The 17,638-nt window shown below is 53.6% G+C and overlaps 1 protein-coding gene across 1 annotated transcript; it reads right to left on the bottom strand.

The window, feature by feature from the left end:
- Positions 1-8: 8 nt before the first annotated feature.
- Positions 9-3,004, bottom strand: LOC123190280 (pentatricopeptide repeat-containing protein At3g22150, chloroplastic). Its single transcript, XM_044602892.1, has one exon. The coding sequence runs from the start codon at positions 2,938-2,940 to the stop codon at positions 538-540; it is 2,403 nt and encodes an 800-aa protein (XP_044458827.1). The 5' UTR covers positions 2,941-3,004; the 3' UTR covers positions 9-537.
- Between the last annotated feature and the right edge of the window lie 14,634 nt (positions 3,005-17,638).

The raw sequence follows: 17,638 nt of genomic DNA, 5'->3' as shown, positions 1-17,638 counted from the left end.
ATCTAGAATGCTGAAGAAACATCATTAAATTGGCTGTATAAGTATAACCTTGTGATACTTTTCTTTAATTGACATTTTACATGAATGTTTACAGCGTCTCGGTAGCAACAAGTATGAACAAAAATTTGATGTACACTTCATTCACAGTGGCGTACTCACATGTCAGGTCTCAGAATTAATGATGTCCACGCTGCAGCTGGTTCTTCACCCAGTGGTTCATGGTCTCGATCTCAACATCTTGTTTCATCTCTGATGGATGCCTATATTGATCTCAACTTGTTTCATTTCCGATGGAAGCATGCGATGTTGTCTCGGCACACTTGCTCCCCTTTTCACCATGGCAGCCTCGCCTGCAGGCTGGGGTTTCATGTTTCATCCAGTCAAAGACTCCAAAGGAGTTGTATTCTGGGAGAAGGCAAATCATGACAACCGCAGGCAGCAGGAGTTCGATCCGTGACAGTATGGGCTAATCGACACCTGCTAATCTCCAGGTATCAACAAATCTGCAATCTATCCGTGCCATAAGTACTTAAACTGTTAAATGATTGCGTTTGTACTGCAAGTATCCCCATCCAGCATCGAGAACACATGCTCATTTTCGGGGAAATTTTGCTTTTGGTTCCTCTCCACAGATCTGTCCTGCAATGCTGCAGTCTGGACTTTGATCCAACTAGAACCCACCTCTTTCCTCGCCCCCCTCAATCTCATCTCCTTTCTCAGACTATCAGCGCTACTCCAGTTACCTTCAGCAGCAAATAGCTGCGACAGCAAAACATTGTAGCCTGCATGACCATACTGCTTCTCAATGTTGAGCACCTTCTCAGTCGCCCATGCTGCCAACTCCATCTTGCCTTGCGCTTTGCAGGATGCCAGAAGCGATCCCCAGATGGCGATGAAGTTCCCATCCTCAGCCAGGCTTTCTACAAAGTCGTATGCTTCATCCACCCTCCCGGCTTTAGCCAACAAGTCCACGATACAGCAGTGGTGCTGAGGGGTAGCTAAAAGCCCAAATGTTTCCATTGACCTGTACAAAGAAAGACCTTCATCGACGAGTCCAGAGTAATTACATGCTGAAATGGTTGCCAGGAAGGTCACGGCGTCAGGCTTTAACCCCTTGTCTCGCATCAAGTAGAAGAGGGATAGTGCTCTCTCGCCGAAACCGTGCTGGCCAAGACCAGAGATCATTGTCGTGTAGGTGACAGTGCTCTTGTCAGTCATGCCACCAAAGACATTCTCTGCTGCAGAAATCTCCCCGCACTTGGAGTACATATCAACAAGAGCTGTGCCTACAAAGACATTTGTATCCAAGGAGTGGCGCAGAGCAAAACAATGTATCTGCTTCCCTGCACATACACCCCCTCCAACGGGGTCACAAGCAGGAAGCACTGAAGCAAGTGTCACTGAAGTAGGTTCCACACCTGCCTCGATCATCGCCCGGAATGCTAAGACTGCCTGTTCAGGCTGGCCACTCTGCGTGTACCCTGCTATCATGGCATTCCAAGTGACTTCATCTCTGTTATTCCCATAGCCATCAAACACTCTCTGAGCCATGTCTATGCGGCCAGACTTGGAGTACATGTCTATTAGATAGCTCTCCAAGCCCTCGCCCTCAATGCCATGTCTGATGAGATACCCATGCGACTGTTTACCAATCTGAAGGTCTCCTGTATTTGATGCTGCAGACAGCACTGCAGTCAATGTCACCGTATCAGGAATGAAACCTGATTTCTGCATCTGATAAACGAGCAACAGGCCCTCCAAGTCAAAATCATTTTGCACAAAAGCAGTGATCATGGTGTTCCAGGAAACAATGTCCTTCTCTGGCAACCGATCGAACAGTTCAAATGCAGTCTGAACATTGCCGCATCTCGAGTACATCACGACAAGCGCATTACCCAGTATCACAGGCAGTGTGCTGTGCATTCCTTTCATCAAGTAGCCATGCAGTTGCTGACCCAACCTGACATCTTGTGACTGCGACGCCGCTGTGACGGCTGACAAGAAAGTCACAACATCCGATGGAACCTCTTTAGACCCCAGTATCTGGATAAAGAGATCCATGGCTTCAGAAAACTGCCCATTCTGCACGTACCCAGTGATCATCGTGTTCCAAACCTCAATGTTCTTCTTGGCAGCACGGTCAAACACCATCCGAGCTGTCTGCACATCGCCAATCTCAGAGAACATGCCGATCGCCGAGCTGACAACAAAGAGATCATTGACATACTCCACCCCATGCTTTATCAGCAAACCATAGAGCAAGAATGGCCAGCTGGGATCGCCGCTCCCCGCCGCCGGGAAGACGTTCACGAAGCTGACCGGCGTGGGCCTAACGCCATCCTCCAGCATGCGCAGGAACATCTCCAGGGCTTCATCGGGACGCCCCGTCTTGACGTACCAGCCAAAGAGGGTGTTCCACGAAACGACGTTCTTCTTGGGCATTGCGTCGAACAGCCTGCGGACGACGTCGACGCCGTCGTGGCGGTACCTCGCGCAGGAGGCGTAGAGGTTGAGCAGCGAGTTGCGGAGGACGGCGGTGTCCGGGAGCGAGCGGGCGCGGCGGAGGAGGTGCGCGTGGACGGACCTCCCGAGGCGCAGGCGGCGGGAGCGGGCGCAGGCGGTGAGCGCGCACGAGTAGGTGTAGTGGTCGGAGCGGGGCGCGGGGCGCGCGGCGTGGTTGAGGAGCGCGTAGAGGCGGAGCGCGTGGTCCGGGAGCGCGGCGGCGACGTAGGCGATGAGGAGCACGTTGCAGAGCAGCGTCGGCGGCGGGCGCGGCAGCGCGTCCAGCAGCAGCCGCCGCGCCTGCTCGAGCCGCCCCTGCTTGCAGAGCTTCTTCACCTGCGCCACCGCCAGCTGCGTCCTGCCCTTGCCTCCGCCGGCGGCATTGGCGGCATTGGTGGGGGCGGGCGGCGACGAGACGGCGCACTGAGGAGGAGCCATGGGGTGGTGTCGCTCCTCCTCCTAGCAGCTCTCGCTCATCTCCTCATCCCCTGTGACTGTGACTGAGCTGTGCCTCGTGGCAAAATAATCCTGTACGACCGGGTCGTACGTGCGACCCGGCCGCATGGGGAGGCTGGCAGGTGGGCCACCCCACGAAGAGCTCTCTCACAAGCGGGTCGTACAGGATTCGCCTCCTGCCTCGTGCCAGGTCGAGCGGCGAGGAGGGCCAGCCACAGACGCATCGACGGCAGAAGCGTACTCGTAAAACCCGCTTTCTTTTTTTGACAGTCCATGCATGGTGCATCTGCTCCCTCCGTCACAAGATGTAAGGCGTTTTTTGACTTAAAAAAAGATTTTACATTATGGGACTGAGGGAGTATATTCTTTCCTTCTTTAATTTCATTAGGCATCTTCAATGTTGATCCGTAAATTTGCTATGGCATCCGTTCACGAACATGAGACCAGTACACGGACACGAGGGAGCTGGCCATCGGCCATCGAATGCTGCACGCAAACATTTCAAGCCGGATTCAACTAACTGGACGAAATTCATGCAAACACAGTGGGTTTCATCAATGTTTGGATAAAAAATAGCACAGATTATCCGTACATAGCATGCAAATAAGTCAAGTAAAACAATAGTTTAAATTCAACAAAATAGCCGAATGTTCAAAAGTTTTTCATGAATGATCATGCCGTCTCACACATACTGCCCCTGGAATTTCATCCAACAGTCTATGTGCGTAAATGACCATCCCTGTATCCTGTTGTACATAACGATAGCGTGTGCGGGCTGCACAATATGTAGAACAACATTGAATGAATGAATGAACCTATCAACAAGTTGAGCAAGAAGAAGCAAAACTTACGATCTCCTCGGCTGCCGCACGCAATGGCCACCTTGCCTCCAACATATCAACTGTGTCATAGAACTTGGTGACTGTGGTCTGGATGGCGTACCATCGATACGATAACGACATCACATTGCGATCATGGATGATGTGCATATTGTACGGCGCAATGTGCTTCGCGCGTGAAACGTATCATGCACGCGCTGCCAGAAGAGCCCTTCTCTGCTCCTGCCTACGAAATCCGCGGATACGGCCAACCACACATCGCACAAAAACTCATTCGCCATGGTCGAGTATCCCTCCATCATTCGTACTCTAAAACAATGACTTGGAGTTCGAAAATAAGTTCAATGTCATTTGACCGAACACCTACCGTGTGTGGTGTCTGCCATGGATGACGGCGACAAGGGCGGCAGAGTGTACTTGCCCACGGACGGGTCCTGGGTGAAGGGTGTCGTCTTAAAAGGCGAGCGGGTGCTGGTTGCGGAGGTCCGCGATGCCTGTGTGCCGACCGAAGAGGTATAGCTGCGACATCAGAGGAGGGGCGTGCTGATGCAAAGCAGGGGCGGATTGGAAGAAAATGAGACCGAAGGGGGGATTTAGTGGGCCGGGGTTGTCGGAGTCCTACGTAGCTGTTGTTCGGACTCCCGCAAAGCCCTCCAACTCCGCTTTCATTTTGCGGGAGAAAGTGCGTCCGGGCCACTCAGCGAACCGACACCGGCCCGCTTTGGATGACACAATACGTCCAGACCATGCGGTCCAGACGTATGCGAACAGTTTAAGGATCAGTGTTGGGGATGCCCTTATAGGATGGGATTCATGGGAAGCCACGTTATCACATACAAAAAGTTTTGGACCCTTTTAGAACGTCCATTGGGAAGGGGTGACACTTTGAATGATTTCATTGGCAGCTTCAGTTGTGAGGGGATAACAACTTCTCCAGAACATCATGGCAGTTTTTTCATAAAAATACATTTTTTGTTTAAAACAATCAGTTTGATCTTACGAAGCAACTAAAACTATTAGGAAAAAAGCATTCATTTGCCATCCTCGTCCCAGCTGACATTCGTCAGATAACATTACCGAAAGTTCTATTCTTTTGACACTGATTTTTTTTGCTGAAGTAGTACTCCCTCTGTTTCAAAATAAATGTCTCAACTTTAGTCCAACTTGTACTAAAGTTAGCATAAAATTAAGACACTTATTTTGGGATGGAGGGAGTATATTCTTGCTAGTATAAAGGATGTTGATTTTTTAGGTGGAATGCTCAGATTCTGTCGATTTCATGTTTGTGCTGCTTCGATTTCTTCTCTCCTCCCAAGGGAAAAGACAGCTAGGGTTCTAGTCTCCCGTCGATGGTATCTCTGATCTGCCTCATTCCTTTGGCCTTAGGATCATGGGGGAGCGATGGATCTCGAGCCTTTTCGGTGGGAGGGCCCCCTTTTACGTGTTTTTCAGTTTTGGTAGAGTTTGTGTCTTGTTCTAAAAAACGAGACGACGGTGGCTCATTGAAGATGGAATAAGGATCTCCTCGCCTAGGCCTCTTCCCCATGGTGCGTTTAGCATCGCCAGAGGGCGTGAGGAGGTGTGTCTCCGGCGGATCTCGCGGGATTTGACCGGTGGTTGACTTTGGTGGATCTGCTTGTCGGATTTTGGGTTCCGGCAGACCCTTGAGGTTCAAACACTGGGGTGCGCGCGGAGATTTCGCCTCCTACCTACCTGCACCCCTCCGCCTCGCTGAGATCTAAGCTATGGAAAGAACAACACAAGAGACACAGGGTTTATACTGGTTCGGGCCACCGTTGTGGTGTAATACCCTACTCCAGTGTGTGGTGTGGTGGATTGCCTCTTGGGCTGATGATGATGAACAATACAAGGAAGAATAACCTCGCGAGGGCCTGTTCTTGGCTGGGGCGATGAACTGCTGGGAGGAGTTCAGTCACCCTTCTCTCTCTCTCTCTCTCTCTCTCTCTCTCTCCCTCTCTCTCTCTCTTCTCGATTGTTTATCTCGATCTCCTTCCACCTCTCTCCTCTAACCTCTCACCTCCTCCAACCTTGTGGGTGGCTGGTCCTATTTATAGAGGCCCTGGTCCTATTCCCAAATATCGAGCGGGAAGGGAGCCAGCAATGGCGGGCTAATTTGAAGGGGGACAGCTAGTACCAGCTATCCTGACAAAAGTAGTCTTCGCCTGCACAAAGCTCTCATGGTGACGCCGTCTTGGGCTCCACGATGACCTCCGTCTTGCAATCCTCCTGGCCTTGGTCTCGTTGCACTGAAATGGCAACCTTTGCCTGATGCCTCGGTACTCCGCGGCTGCGCTTGCCCCCTTTGCACCAAAGGAGAAAGGAGGACACTACGCGGGCTGGCACCCGCCTGGCACCCTTGGTCGTCATGGCTTGCGTCACGGGCACCTCGTGAGGTAACCCGCCTTGATCTCCCCGCCTCCTCACGAGCCAGCCTGATGAGGCCGTGCCTGAGGAAGCTCCGTGTCGTCCGCCCCGCGAGGCTTGGCCCCTCGCGAGGGTCTTGGGTCTGTGTTGGTGAAGATGGGCCATGCTGGGCCCCCCTTTGAGCCACGCCGCAGGCCGCAGGCAGGCAAGTCTGGGGACCCCCGTTCCTAGAACGCCGACAGTAGCCCCCGGGCCCAAGGCGCGCCCGGACTTGGCCGTGCAGGGAGGCGGAAGGGCAAGAGCGAAGCGCCGCGGGCCCTAACAGCCTGCGGCCTTGGGCGCCGCGTGGCGGTTGATTGGACGTGGGCGCCTCCACTTCCCCATGGCGCCTCGGCAACTGCACGGATTGGACAAGTTCCTGCATGCAAAGTGGGTCATGATTACCTGTGATCGTGGAGGTCGGCGGTTGGCCTTCGCCGGCCATAAGTACGGAACGGCGCGCGCCCTTCCAGTCGATCCCTCCTTGCTTCTCCTTCTTTCCGGTCCTTGCTCCGTCTTGCTGCGATGGCTCCGATCCGCCGGTTCTCGACGGCAGAGAAGGGAAAGGCTCCCCGAGAGGAACCAGACCCACTTCCACCGAAGAAACGGCTCGTCCTCCATGGCCCGGACGAGGGGGCCCATCAGGTGGTGTCGAGGCCTTGGTGCGAGCGGGCACCGCCGGGGTTCCCACTTCCCTTGTACGCCCACATCGAGGGCCCTGAAGGAGCTGATGCTGATCGCCACGGGTGGCGCCGCCGTCGGCGCCGACGGGTCACAAAGGTGTGGGTCGTCCCCCCTGGGGTCCACACCGAGGGCTCCTCCCGAGAATTCGTGCTCCACGTCGCCATGCCTCCTCAGTCTTGGATTCGCCTTCCTCCCTTCTTCGCCTCCATCACCCCGCAGGGAGAACTCCTGGAGCTTTGGCTGCAGCACGCCGGCTGCAGCACCCTCGCGACCGAGGCAGAGGTCGCGGTCGTTGCCCCGGGCGAGGTCTTCATGACTCGGGGCTGGAGCGAAATCGCCCGGGTTTGCAGGACAAGAGGCGCCTTCGCGATCCACTTGGAGTATGACGGTGCTTCGGTGATGTTCTTCAAGGTCTTCGATGCGAACGGGTGCCGGCTGGAGTGTTGCCCCGGGAGAGGTGGCCGGGACCCTGCTGTGGCGAGGACTGGGCCCGCCGACTGCTCCCTTGGCGGTGGAGGCGTCGGAGGTTCCAGCGACTCCGGCGAGCTCTTCGCGACTCCGGAGACGAGCGACGACAGCTACGAGCCCCCGAGCTGGCGCCGCTCCTGGAGCAGGGCGGGCTCGTCAGGCCGCCGCCGACTCTAATCTGGATGGGGTTGGCGCCGGTGCTTGACGGCCCATTGTTGATGATGGCATCTTTTGCAGGGGCGCGCGTAGTTAGTGTCCCTTTAGGATCTGTTCCCTGCGAGGAATCAAAGACGCGTCCCGTGGGGGCTTGTAAGGTGCCTGTGATCCTGTTTTGTTAATATAACCCTTGTCGTAGAATTGTGCGAGTTGCTCATTCCATCTTAGCTGTCCTCCCTTTCGAACCTCACGAGGGCTTGGTGCTCTGCGCCGACAGGTCCCAGTCCCAAGGCGGCTTCAGCCGTCGCTGGTATGCCAGGTCGCGATGCCGTGGTCAAGGCCAGGAGGTGAGCGACCCGGAGTCTGGTAAGAGCCCCTGAGTCGCGATGCTCAGGAGGTCCCTTTGGCGCTCAAGCAGCCGTCGTTCGGTGAGAAAGGAGAGCGGCGTCGCTAACATGGGATTGCATTAGGTGCGAGGATGGTGCCACGGTAGGTGGCGCTTCCGGGTGGTGACTTATCTCGAGAATCAGGGGCCGCTCTCTGATGTGTCGCTGGGTCCGTGCATCGGCAGGCGCGAGGTTGCTCGGCGAGGTCCTCGTGTGTCCCTCCCCTCTCGCCCTTGCTCCCCTTTCTGCTCTACGTCCTCGGGTCCCGACCCTCAAGCGAGTCTCAGCCGTCGCTGGTATGCCAGGTCACGATGTCGTGGACAAGGCCAGAGGGTGAGGGCTGGAGAGCCAGTAGGAGCCCTGAGTCACGATGCTCAGGTACCCCCCCCCCCTTTAAAGTGCAAGCGGTTCGCGCGGATGAGAGTGAAGGAGACACCGCAAGGGCCTCGCCTGACGCAGCTCCTTTAAGAGATCCTGTAGACCCATCAGAGAAAGAACGAGGGGTTGCCATGACAATTGACAGTCAGCCGTTGGTTGCTTCCGAGGGGCAATGAGGCACTGAAGGCTTGACGAGGTGGCGCCATGAGGGGCTGCCGCGGCCAGAGCTCAGCCATTCAGTTTTGTCGGCGTTGCAGGGACGGACCCATGTGCAAGCATCGTGCCGTTTGGGAGTAGTTTCGTCAGTTGAGCGGGCAAATAGGTCAAGCACATTAGCCGCTAAGGAGTGGATTCATTTAAATAGATGCTGGGAAGGTGGACATCACTGGGTCAGGCCCGAGCGACTTGGGGATCATGCAGCCCGAGGGGCGCCCCCAACAAGGTAAGCTAACAACATGAAATAAAAGGGATACACGCCGCAGGGGCGGACCCATGCAGCCTGGGAATAATGCAGCCCTGGGGGGCGCTCCCAGCTGGAAGTGAAACTTGAAAGATGTCACCTGATGACGTTGAGGACGAAGGGGTGTTGGTGTAGCAGACTCGGTGGGCTGCGAAAGCCGATCCTCACGAGCCCCCAGGCCCAGGGGCCTCGGGAGGCTCCAGAGGCGCTGGCGGCTCCTCGCGGACCATCTCCATCTCTGCCAGGGCTGCGAAACGCCTAGCCTCTTGTGCCTCCGTGATGCCCCTCATGAGGCACTGGTATGTGGCAGCCGCGTTCGGCAAGCCGTAAGGCATGCGAACGTAGCTGTGGGGTGGACCTCCGCAGCGCCCCACACGCGAGGGCCAGAGGTGCTCCAGAGAGGCGACTCGGCTGAGCCCTGGTATGTCGATGCAGACGCGCAGCCCATCATCCTCACCTGGATGGGGAGCCACTGCTGGTAGGCGGCGGCCGCCTTTCATGACCCTTGACTCCTGTAGCTCCTGAATGGCCTTGCTGGCGAACTCCTGAGGGTCTGGCTCTCTTTGCCTTGCTCCTTCTTGAGGGAAACGTGCTTCGAAACACGCCTCCATGTGGTGCCCAAGCGCCTCCCTCGTGACCCTGGCTAGGTCGGTGGCCCTCCAGGGGAGAGCCCCCGAGCCCTGCCTGAGGAGGGCACCGGGCACGCTTTCCTATGCGATGGAAGGAGGTTCCCCCTGGGCAAGCACGGGCCCAGAGGGGCCTGCCTCCTAAGGGGCCGGGCCGGACGATGTCTTCTTCTTCTTGGGGGCGGTCTCGGGAAGCCTCCTACTTCCGCGATCCAGGTCTTCCAGTGACGCGGCCTGAAAGGCTTGTTGCAGGGAACACACCGCGTCCTTCTCTTCACAGGGCACCGTGATGACTCCGCCACTTCCTAGCATCTTGAGGACGTTGTAGCCGTGGTGAGTTACGGCCATGAACTTGGCCAGCGCTGGGTACCCAAGGATGGCGTTGTACGGCAGGCGAATGTGAGCGACGTCGAAGTCGATGAGCTCGATGTGGTAGTTGTCGCATGCCCCGAAGGTGACAAGGAGGCGGACCTGCCCAATCGGGACCATGGAGCCGTCGGTGATTCCGGAGAAAGGCTTGGTTGGCTGAAGCTGGCTGTAGGGCACTTGGAGATTGTTGAATGTTTCCACGGACAGGACGTTGAGCCCTGCCCCGCCATCGATGAGGGTCCTGGTGACCACCACGTTGCTGATGATTGGGGAACAAAGCATCGGGAGGACTCCGGCTGTAGCCGCACACTTGAGCTGATCTGCTGAGCTGAACGTGATGGCGCACGCCGACCACCTGAGAGGGCGCGTGGCTTCAAGCCTGGGGAGGACTGCATTCACTTCGCGGGCGAACTGCTTGAAGATGCGTTGAGAGGCTGGGGCTTGAGCCCCTCCCAGGATGCAGGCGATCACGCGCGGCTCCTGGAAGCCCCCAGCCCCCTCGTCCTGGTGGCGGTCCTCGTTTCTCCTTGGCTGCGGCGGCAGCGGAGGGAGGCCTGCGTTGCCTTGCGGGCGATCCTCGCGAGGCTGATCCCTCCAGTCTCCCTCGCGAGGCGGGTCTTGCCAGCGATCCTCGCGAGGTTGATCGCGCCACCCTTGGCGCGGGCCACGGTCTTCCCAGCATCTTGCGTTCCTTCCTCCTCCTCGACCGTAGCCCCGGTCACCGCGGTCGGGGCGACGGCCGATCCTTCCTTCTCGCACGGCTCGAAGCTCTTGATATTCGTTGGTGTTGTGGGTGTGGAGGTCGTGATACACACAGTACCGGCTGCCCTTCGAAGGTTCGGGCTGATCTCTGCCCCGCTTGGTGTCTGGTTCTGCCGCGAGCACGACAGCCCCCTTGCGCTTCACATCCTTGGCCTTGGGCTTCTTCTCTTCTGGGTCTGCGGCAGGCAGCTCGAGGAGGGAGAGACGCCCTTCCTCAGCCCTGGCGCACTTGGTTGCCAAGTTGAACAGCTCCAAGAAAGTGCACAGGTCTTCATGCATCGCCAGCTCCTCCTTCATCTTGACATCGCACACGCCGTCGGAGAAGGCTGAGATGATGGCCTCCTCAGTCACCTTGGGAATCTTGAGGCGTGCGTTGTTGAAGCGCTGGATGTACTTCTGCAGGGTCTCCCCGGGTTGTTGCTTGATGCGGCGCATGTCGCTCACGGCGGGTGGCCGGTCGCGAGTACCTTGGAAGTTGGCGATGAAGCGGGTGCGCATCTTGTCCCAGGAGGAGATCGTGCCTAGAGCCAGGTTCAGGAGCCAGGTGCGGGCCCCGTCCTTGAGCGCCACGGGAAACCAGTTCGCCATGAACTTCTCATCTCCGTTGGCAGCTTCGATGCCCAGCTCATAGAGCTAGAGGAACTCCGCAGGGTCAGCCGTGCCGTCGTAACGAGGAGGCAGGTCTGGCTTGAACTTGCTGGGCCACGCGACGCTGCGTAGCTCGGTGGTGAAGGCATGGTAGCCTGCTGTGGCCACGGGAGGCCTTGGGTGACGGAGAGCTTGGTCTTGCATGTCCCCTCGCGCTATAGCTCGGAGCAGAGCGGGGTCTTGACGTGCGGGAGCAGGAGCATGGTCGCGACGTGCTGGAGCACGGAGCGCCCAGGCAGCTTCTTGCGGGCGAGGGACTTCTTGACAGCTCTGCTCTTGTCGCGCTGGCACCTGTCGGAGCGGGTTCCGCCCAGGGACCACGCGCCTTGGAGCCATGGCGCCTTCCTGAGGAGGAGGCGGCCGGGGCGCCACCGGAGCTTTGTCACCCGCGCGGGGCGGGGTGCGGTGCAGCGGAATGGACGGCGCAGGAGAGCCCCCCGTGGCACGGACGAGCTCGGCGACGCGGTCGAGCCATTCTTCGTAGACGTCGTCGATGGGATGATAGCGCAGGAGCTCGTTTGCCGCAATGAGCGCAGCTCGAGCCTCCATGGGTGCGCGGAGCGCGCGGGACGAAGAACCAGCTGGGGTGAGCGAGGGAGTTGCGGTGCGGCCGTCTTGCCGCATGGACGGATGCTGAGACGATGCTTGCTGCTCGTCCCCCGCCGGGCCGGTGGCGGCATTGATGGCAGGTGACGGGGAACGACGAGGACGCCCACCGACAGGAGCCGTCTGGGCGACGTGGGAAGCGAGGGTGGCCCGGCGCTCGGCACGGGCCCGACGAGCGTCGGACATGGGCGCGATGGTCGGAGGAGAATGGGGTGGTGGAAGACGAATTCCGGCGCACCCCTACCTGGCGCGCCAAATGTCGGATTTCGGGTTCCGGCAGACCCTTGAGGTTCGAACACTGGGATGCGCACGGAGATTTCGCCTCCTACCTACCTGCACCCCTCCGCCTCGCTGAGATCTAAGTTATGGAAAGAACATCACAAGAGACACAGGGTTTATACTGGTTCGGGCCACCGTTGTAGTGTAATACCCTACTCCAGTGTGTGGTGTGGTGGATTGCCTCTTGGGATGATGATGATGAACAATACAAGAAAGAACAGCCTCGCGAGGGCCTATTCTTGGCTGGGGCGATGAACTGCTGGGAGGAGTTCAGTCACCCTTCTCTCTCTCTCTCTCTTCTCGATTGTTTATCTCGATCTCCTTCCACCTCTCTCCTCTAACCTCTCACCTCCTCCAACCTTGTGGGTGGTTGGTCCTATTTATAGAGGCCCTGGTCCTCTTTCCAAATATCGAGTGGGAAGGGAGCCAACAATGGCGGGCTAATTTGAAGGGGGACAGCTAGTACTAGCTATCCTGACAAAAATAGTCTTCGCCTGACGCCGTCTTGGGCTCCACGATGACCTCAGTCTTGCAGTCCTCCTGGCCTTGGTCTCGTTGCACCGAAATGGCAACCTTTGCCTGATGCCTCGGTACTCCGCGGCTGCGCTTGCCCCCTTTGCACCAAAGGGGAAAGGAGGACACTGCGCGGGCTGGCACCCGCCTGGCGCCCTTGGTCGTCATGGCTTGCGTCACGGGCACCTCGTGAGGTACCCCGCCTTGATCTCTCCGCCTCCTCGCGAGCCAGCCTGATGAGGCCGTGCCTGAGGGAGCTCCGTGTCGTCCGCCCCGCGAGGCTTGGCCCCTCGCGAGGGTCTTGGGTCTGTGTTGGTGAAGATGGGCCATGCTGGGTCCCCCTTTGAGCCACGCCGCAGGCCACAGGCAGGCAAGTCTGAGGACCCCCGTTCCCAGAACGCCAACACTGCTCGGATTCGGTCTTCATTCGTCTATGTTTGTGTGTTTTTAGGTTGGATCCTTCCTATATACAATTCTCTTCATTGGTGGCAATTACTATTCTGATGCGCTGGTTCTATAGGGCCTTAGAACGATGACTTTTTGACCGTCAACTATAACAAGTTTTGCCCGGCTCCGGTGAGGAAGGGGTGATGACTGCGGCGCCTTTGGCTCGCTTTAGTGCTTGTAGTCTTCGCTAAGTGGTCTACGAGTCTGGATGCATTTCTTTTATTTATTTTTTGATATTTGTACTGTCATGATTGAAGATGAATAGATTTGAAGTTTCCCAAACAAAAATTAAAGATTTCTCCTGTCGCAGAAAACCAACCAGTGGTTGGATAGTCAGCAGAGAGGTGGCATCCGAGACACCATTGATCAAATCTCAAATTTGACGTTTTGGTGTCTTATTAATTCAAAATATTATTTTAGTGAAAGGTGATTTTCCCGTCAATAGTAAGGCGTCCAGGGTGTAAACGTCGTGTGGGTGTGTGTGGTGCTGACTGCTGAGAGTTGTAATCGGTGTTAGAAATAAAAAAGTTTTCATGCATTGCGGGAGCTTGTAGGTTTGATTTGGCTTCTTTGATAGCTGCCTCCCGGTTTCTTGGGTCACTGATGGTTGATTTTGTTGTGACATGTCAAAAAGCAGAAAACCCTATGGAAAACCAATGGTTTTGAAGTCTAGTTAGACTATAGGCTCGACTAAATTATTGGTCACTAACACATGTACAAGGTTTGGCGAAGATTCCTTGATGCCCAAGAGGACATTGTTTTTGTGCCGTGCTTAGATGAATGTCTTGCTTGATGCCTTGGTTGGTACTTATCAAATGAAGGAGAAGTTTTGGAGTAGGACTGAAGACTACTACTCCAACATTGTGACCATTCATTCCTGCCACACTCAACGAGGCAAGGCTCTGTTGCTCACCGGTGGGGTGTGATACAAGAGCAATGCAACCGATGGTCCAGTTGTGTTGATCAAGTCAACATTGCATCAGTGAGTGGTGTGCAAATAACAGACTATGTGCCTATCATCCAAGAGCTATACATGCAACACAACAAGAAGGGTGGAGACAAGCCATTTGTGTTGCACCATTACTAGGGCTTGGTCCACTACATATTTTTGGATAAACTTGGTCGATTTGGTGGCTCCTGGATGAAATATATGCATGTTTTAATTTGAATTGTTCGATTGGATGAACCATATGTGTGTCTGTAGTTGAATTGTTGCATATTATGCATTTAAATCATTAGAATAATTATTCAACTACCGTGCAATTGTTTGAAATATATGTCACAAAAGATGAAAGAATTACTAAAACAATATTAGAAAGTCAAATATAGGCGTTCGATTAGGTCCGGACACTTTCTATTTTTCTCATTTTGAGGAGTTAAGGGAGGAGCATTTGAGAAGTTATAGGGCATATTCGATTAGAGATGTCCTTATAGGGCGACTTATCTCCTAGCGACTCCACTCGCTTTCTCTCTTTTCCCCTTTCTTCCTAGTTCGTCACTAGCAGAGCAGAGGCCGTCAAACCCATGGCGAGCACCACCAACCACCACAATTGGGAACCGGGAGGACCGTCGCCGATGTCGCATGATGCTACTCTGCCGCATCGGCAACCCTGCTATTGCAATCCCGCCATGGCTGCGGCTGCATTGATGCAAGCAGGAAGGGATCACACCGTCAACACCCATGCAGGAACCCGTCTCTGATTATCTCTGATTCGCAGCATCGGGCGAGCAACGCGTTGCTGAAAGTGCGTTATATCGACTAGAGGGGGGTGAATAGGCGATTTTTACGAAATTCTTCACTGAGGAATTTGTTGATGAGGAAATTCCTTAGCGAAGAACTACTAGCAGCGGAATAAGTACTCAAAAGTAAACACAACAGAATACAAGCATAGTCATCATGATGAAATGAAGACAGACACAGAGTACAGGAAGCGTAATCACAGGATAACACAGGATGAAGACAAACAGACTGAAGAAATTGAACCGAGGAAATTGAGAAAGTCTTCAGTCAAAGTCTTCAAACACAGATATGAACAAACATACAGCACAGTTATAAGGAAATGAAAGAGTTGAGGAAATAGAACCAGTAAGCTCGGTGAAGACAATGATTTGGTAGACCAGTTCCAACTACTGTCTCAGTTGTACGTCTGGTTGGAGCGGCTAAGTATTTAAACTCGAGGACACACAGTCCCGGACACCCAGTTAAGGACACTTAGTCCAAGACACCCAGTCCTCACCGTATTCTCCTTGAACTAAGGTCACACAGACCTCGTCCAATCACTCGTGGTAAGTCTTCAGGCGACTTCCAAACCTTCACAAACTTGGTCACTCGGCGATCCACAATTCCTCTTGGATGCTCTAGACCATGACGCCTAACCGTCTGGAAGAAGCACAGTCTTCAAAGGTAACAAGCGTCGGATCCACTCAGGATCAATCTCTTCAGTGATGCTCAATCACTTGGGGTTTGTAGGTGTTTGGGTTTTGGGTTTTTGGTTTTTCCTCACTTGATGATTTTCGCTCAAAGTCCTCGGAGGATGGGTTGCACTCAAATGACAAGTGTCAGTTTCTCTCGGAGCAGCCAACCAGCTAGTGGTTGTAGGGGGCGGCTATTTATAGCCTAGGGAGCAGTCCGACATGATAAAACATAAATGCCCTTAAATGATATGACCGTTAGGTGGATAGATATTTTGGGACAGCTGGCGCATAGCACAGCAACGGTCGGAATTTTGAGTAGCAAAATCCTTAGGGCTATCATGTTCCTCACTGTGTAGGCAATCCGCACTGGCGAATTCCTAACTCCTCAGTCAGAATAAATTCCTCAGAGACCAGAAGAACTTCGTCTCTGTCACTGAAGAAATTGACTGAACTATATGAGATTTCCAATGGCTTCACTCGAAGAGATTGGTAGGTGTAGGATTTTGAGTTGAGCATCACATGGAAATTTTTCCTTAGTATTTCCTCGACCCCCTTTAACAGTACGGTGTTTCCTATGACTCAAGAAAGAGAAAAACAAAACTATGAACACGAAAGTCTTCAAGCTTCATATTTCTCGCATGAATATCAAGTCTTCACGGACACACCAATTTCTTCACTTTCAAAGTCTTCATGAAAGTCTTTAGAAATACCAAAATCTTCAGTCGAAGATATTCATTTTTAGGGGTCGACTTTTCCTGTAAATATCAAACTCCTCATAGAATTATAGAGCTGTGTACACTCACACACGCATTAGTCCCTTAACCTATAAGTCTTGAATACACCAAAATCACTAAGAGGCACTAGATGCACTTACAATCTCCCCCTTTTTGGTGATTGATGACAATATAGGTTAAGTTTTCAACGGGGATAAACATATGAAGTGTAAATACTGATATTGAGGAATTTGATTGCAAGATATAGAAGAACTCCCCATGAAGATGTGCATAGTGAGGAATTTGCTTTTGAAGCAATGCACACTTGAAGAGTTGAATCATGGAGATCTCCCCCTATATCTTGTAATTCATACACGCATTTAACATATAATATGAAGAATTTGAAATGCATGATGAAATATGGTGCCTGATGAAATTCAGCATGCGTGCAATAATATTAAACAAGGAATAAGCATGCAGAATAGTGCATCAAGAGTATCAGAGCACAATGCATCAAAAGTATCAGAGCACCATCGGGTTTAAGATTACAACTCGATCCAATAAAGTTTCAGAAGAACGAGAGTTGTAACTTAGCAAAAAAATGCCCATATAGTAGACCCGCTTGAAGACTAACTCATATTTCTCCCCCTTTGTCATCGAATGACCAAAAGGATCGAAAATAAGGACTAACGCCCCTGAAGATAATCATGTTGATGAAGGAGCGCCAGCGTTGTTGGGGTCGTTGGTTGATGTAGGGCCTGCCGCAGTGTCTCCAAATCTTCATGTTCATCAGTGTCGCGCGATGAAGAATATGAGCTGGCCACCAGAGAAGGAACCTTGACCTTCTTGAATTTCTTCAGTGGAGGTGCATACCAGTCAAAATCTTCATTAAGACCCATGTTCTTCAGATCTTCTTCACCATACAGATGTGACAAGATTGCCCAGGTGCGACCGAAGACTTGATGGAGGTAGTAGTGGTTTTTCTTCACTGCATTGTGTGTGGCAGTCATGTTGTGAAGAAGTGAACCAAACTGACGCTTAACCCATTTGTGATTTCGATCCACCTTCTGGTGAAGACTAAGCAGAAGTTCACGGTCAGTCATCACGCACGGAGCAGTGGCTTGAGGAGTGGACTTGGGTGCATTGGCAGAGTCATGTGTGGCAGAGTCATCATTGGTGAAATAAGATGCAGCTTTGTGAAACTGACCATCCAATGGACGAATGCCTTCATCAATTACAGCTGGTGCCTTGCCCTTTCCATCAACTGAGGAATATGTCTGCTTGAGGACTTCAATTGGGGGCAAGTAGCTGAGATGATTCTGGAAATCAGCTTTGTAGTTGAGTGAAGACCTTGTCCTGAGGAATCTCATGATCCAAGGTGCATAAGGCTTCAGCTCAAACGGAGACAGTGCAACATTGGCCATAGTCCTCATGAAGAAATCGTGATAATTGATAGGAATGCCATGAACGATGTTGAATACCAGATTCTTCATGATGCCAACAATTT

This window comes from Triticum aestivum, chromosome 2A (assembly GCF_018294505.1).
Source record: "Triticum aestivum cultivar Chinese Spring chromosome 2A, IWGSC CS RefSeq v2.1, whole genome shotgun sequence".
NCBI classification, from domain to species: Eukaryota; Viridiplantae; Streptophyta; class Magnoliopsida; order Poales; family Poaceae; genus Triticum; species Triticum aestivum.
This window is presented reverse-complemented; position numbering and strand designations above follow the sequence as displayed.

Coding starts and splice junctions, on each gene's coding strand:
- LOC123190280 (XM_044602892.1), bottom strand. CDS start 2,940: ATGGCTCCTCCTCAGTGCGCCGTCTCGTCGCCGCCCGCCCCCACCAAT.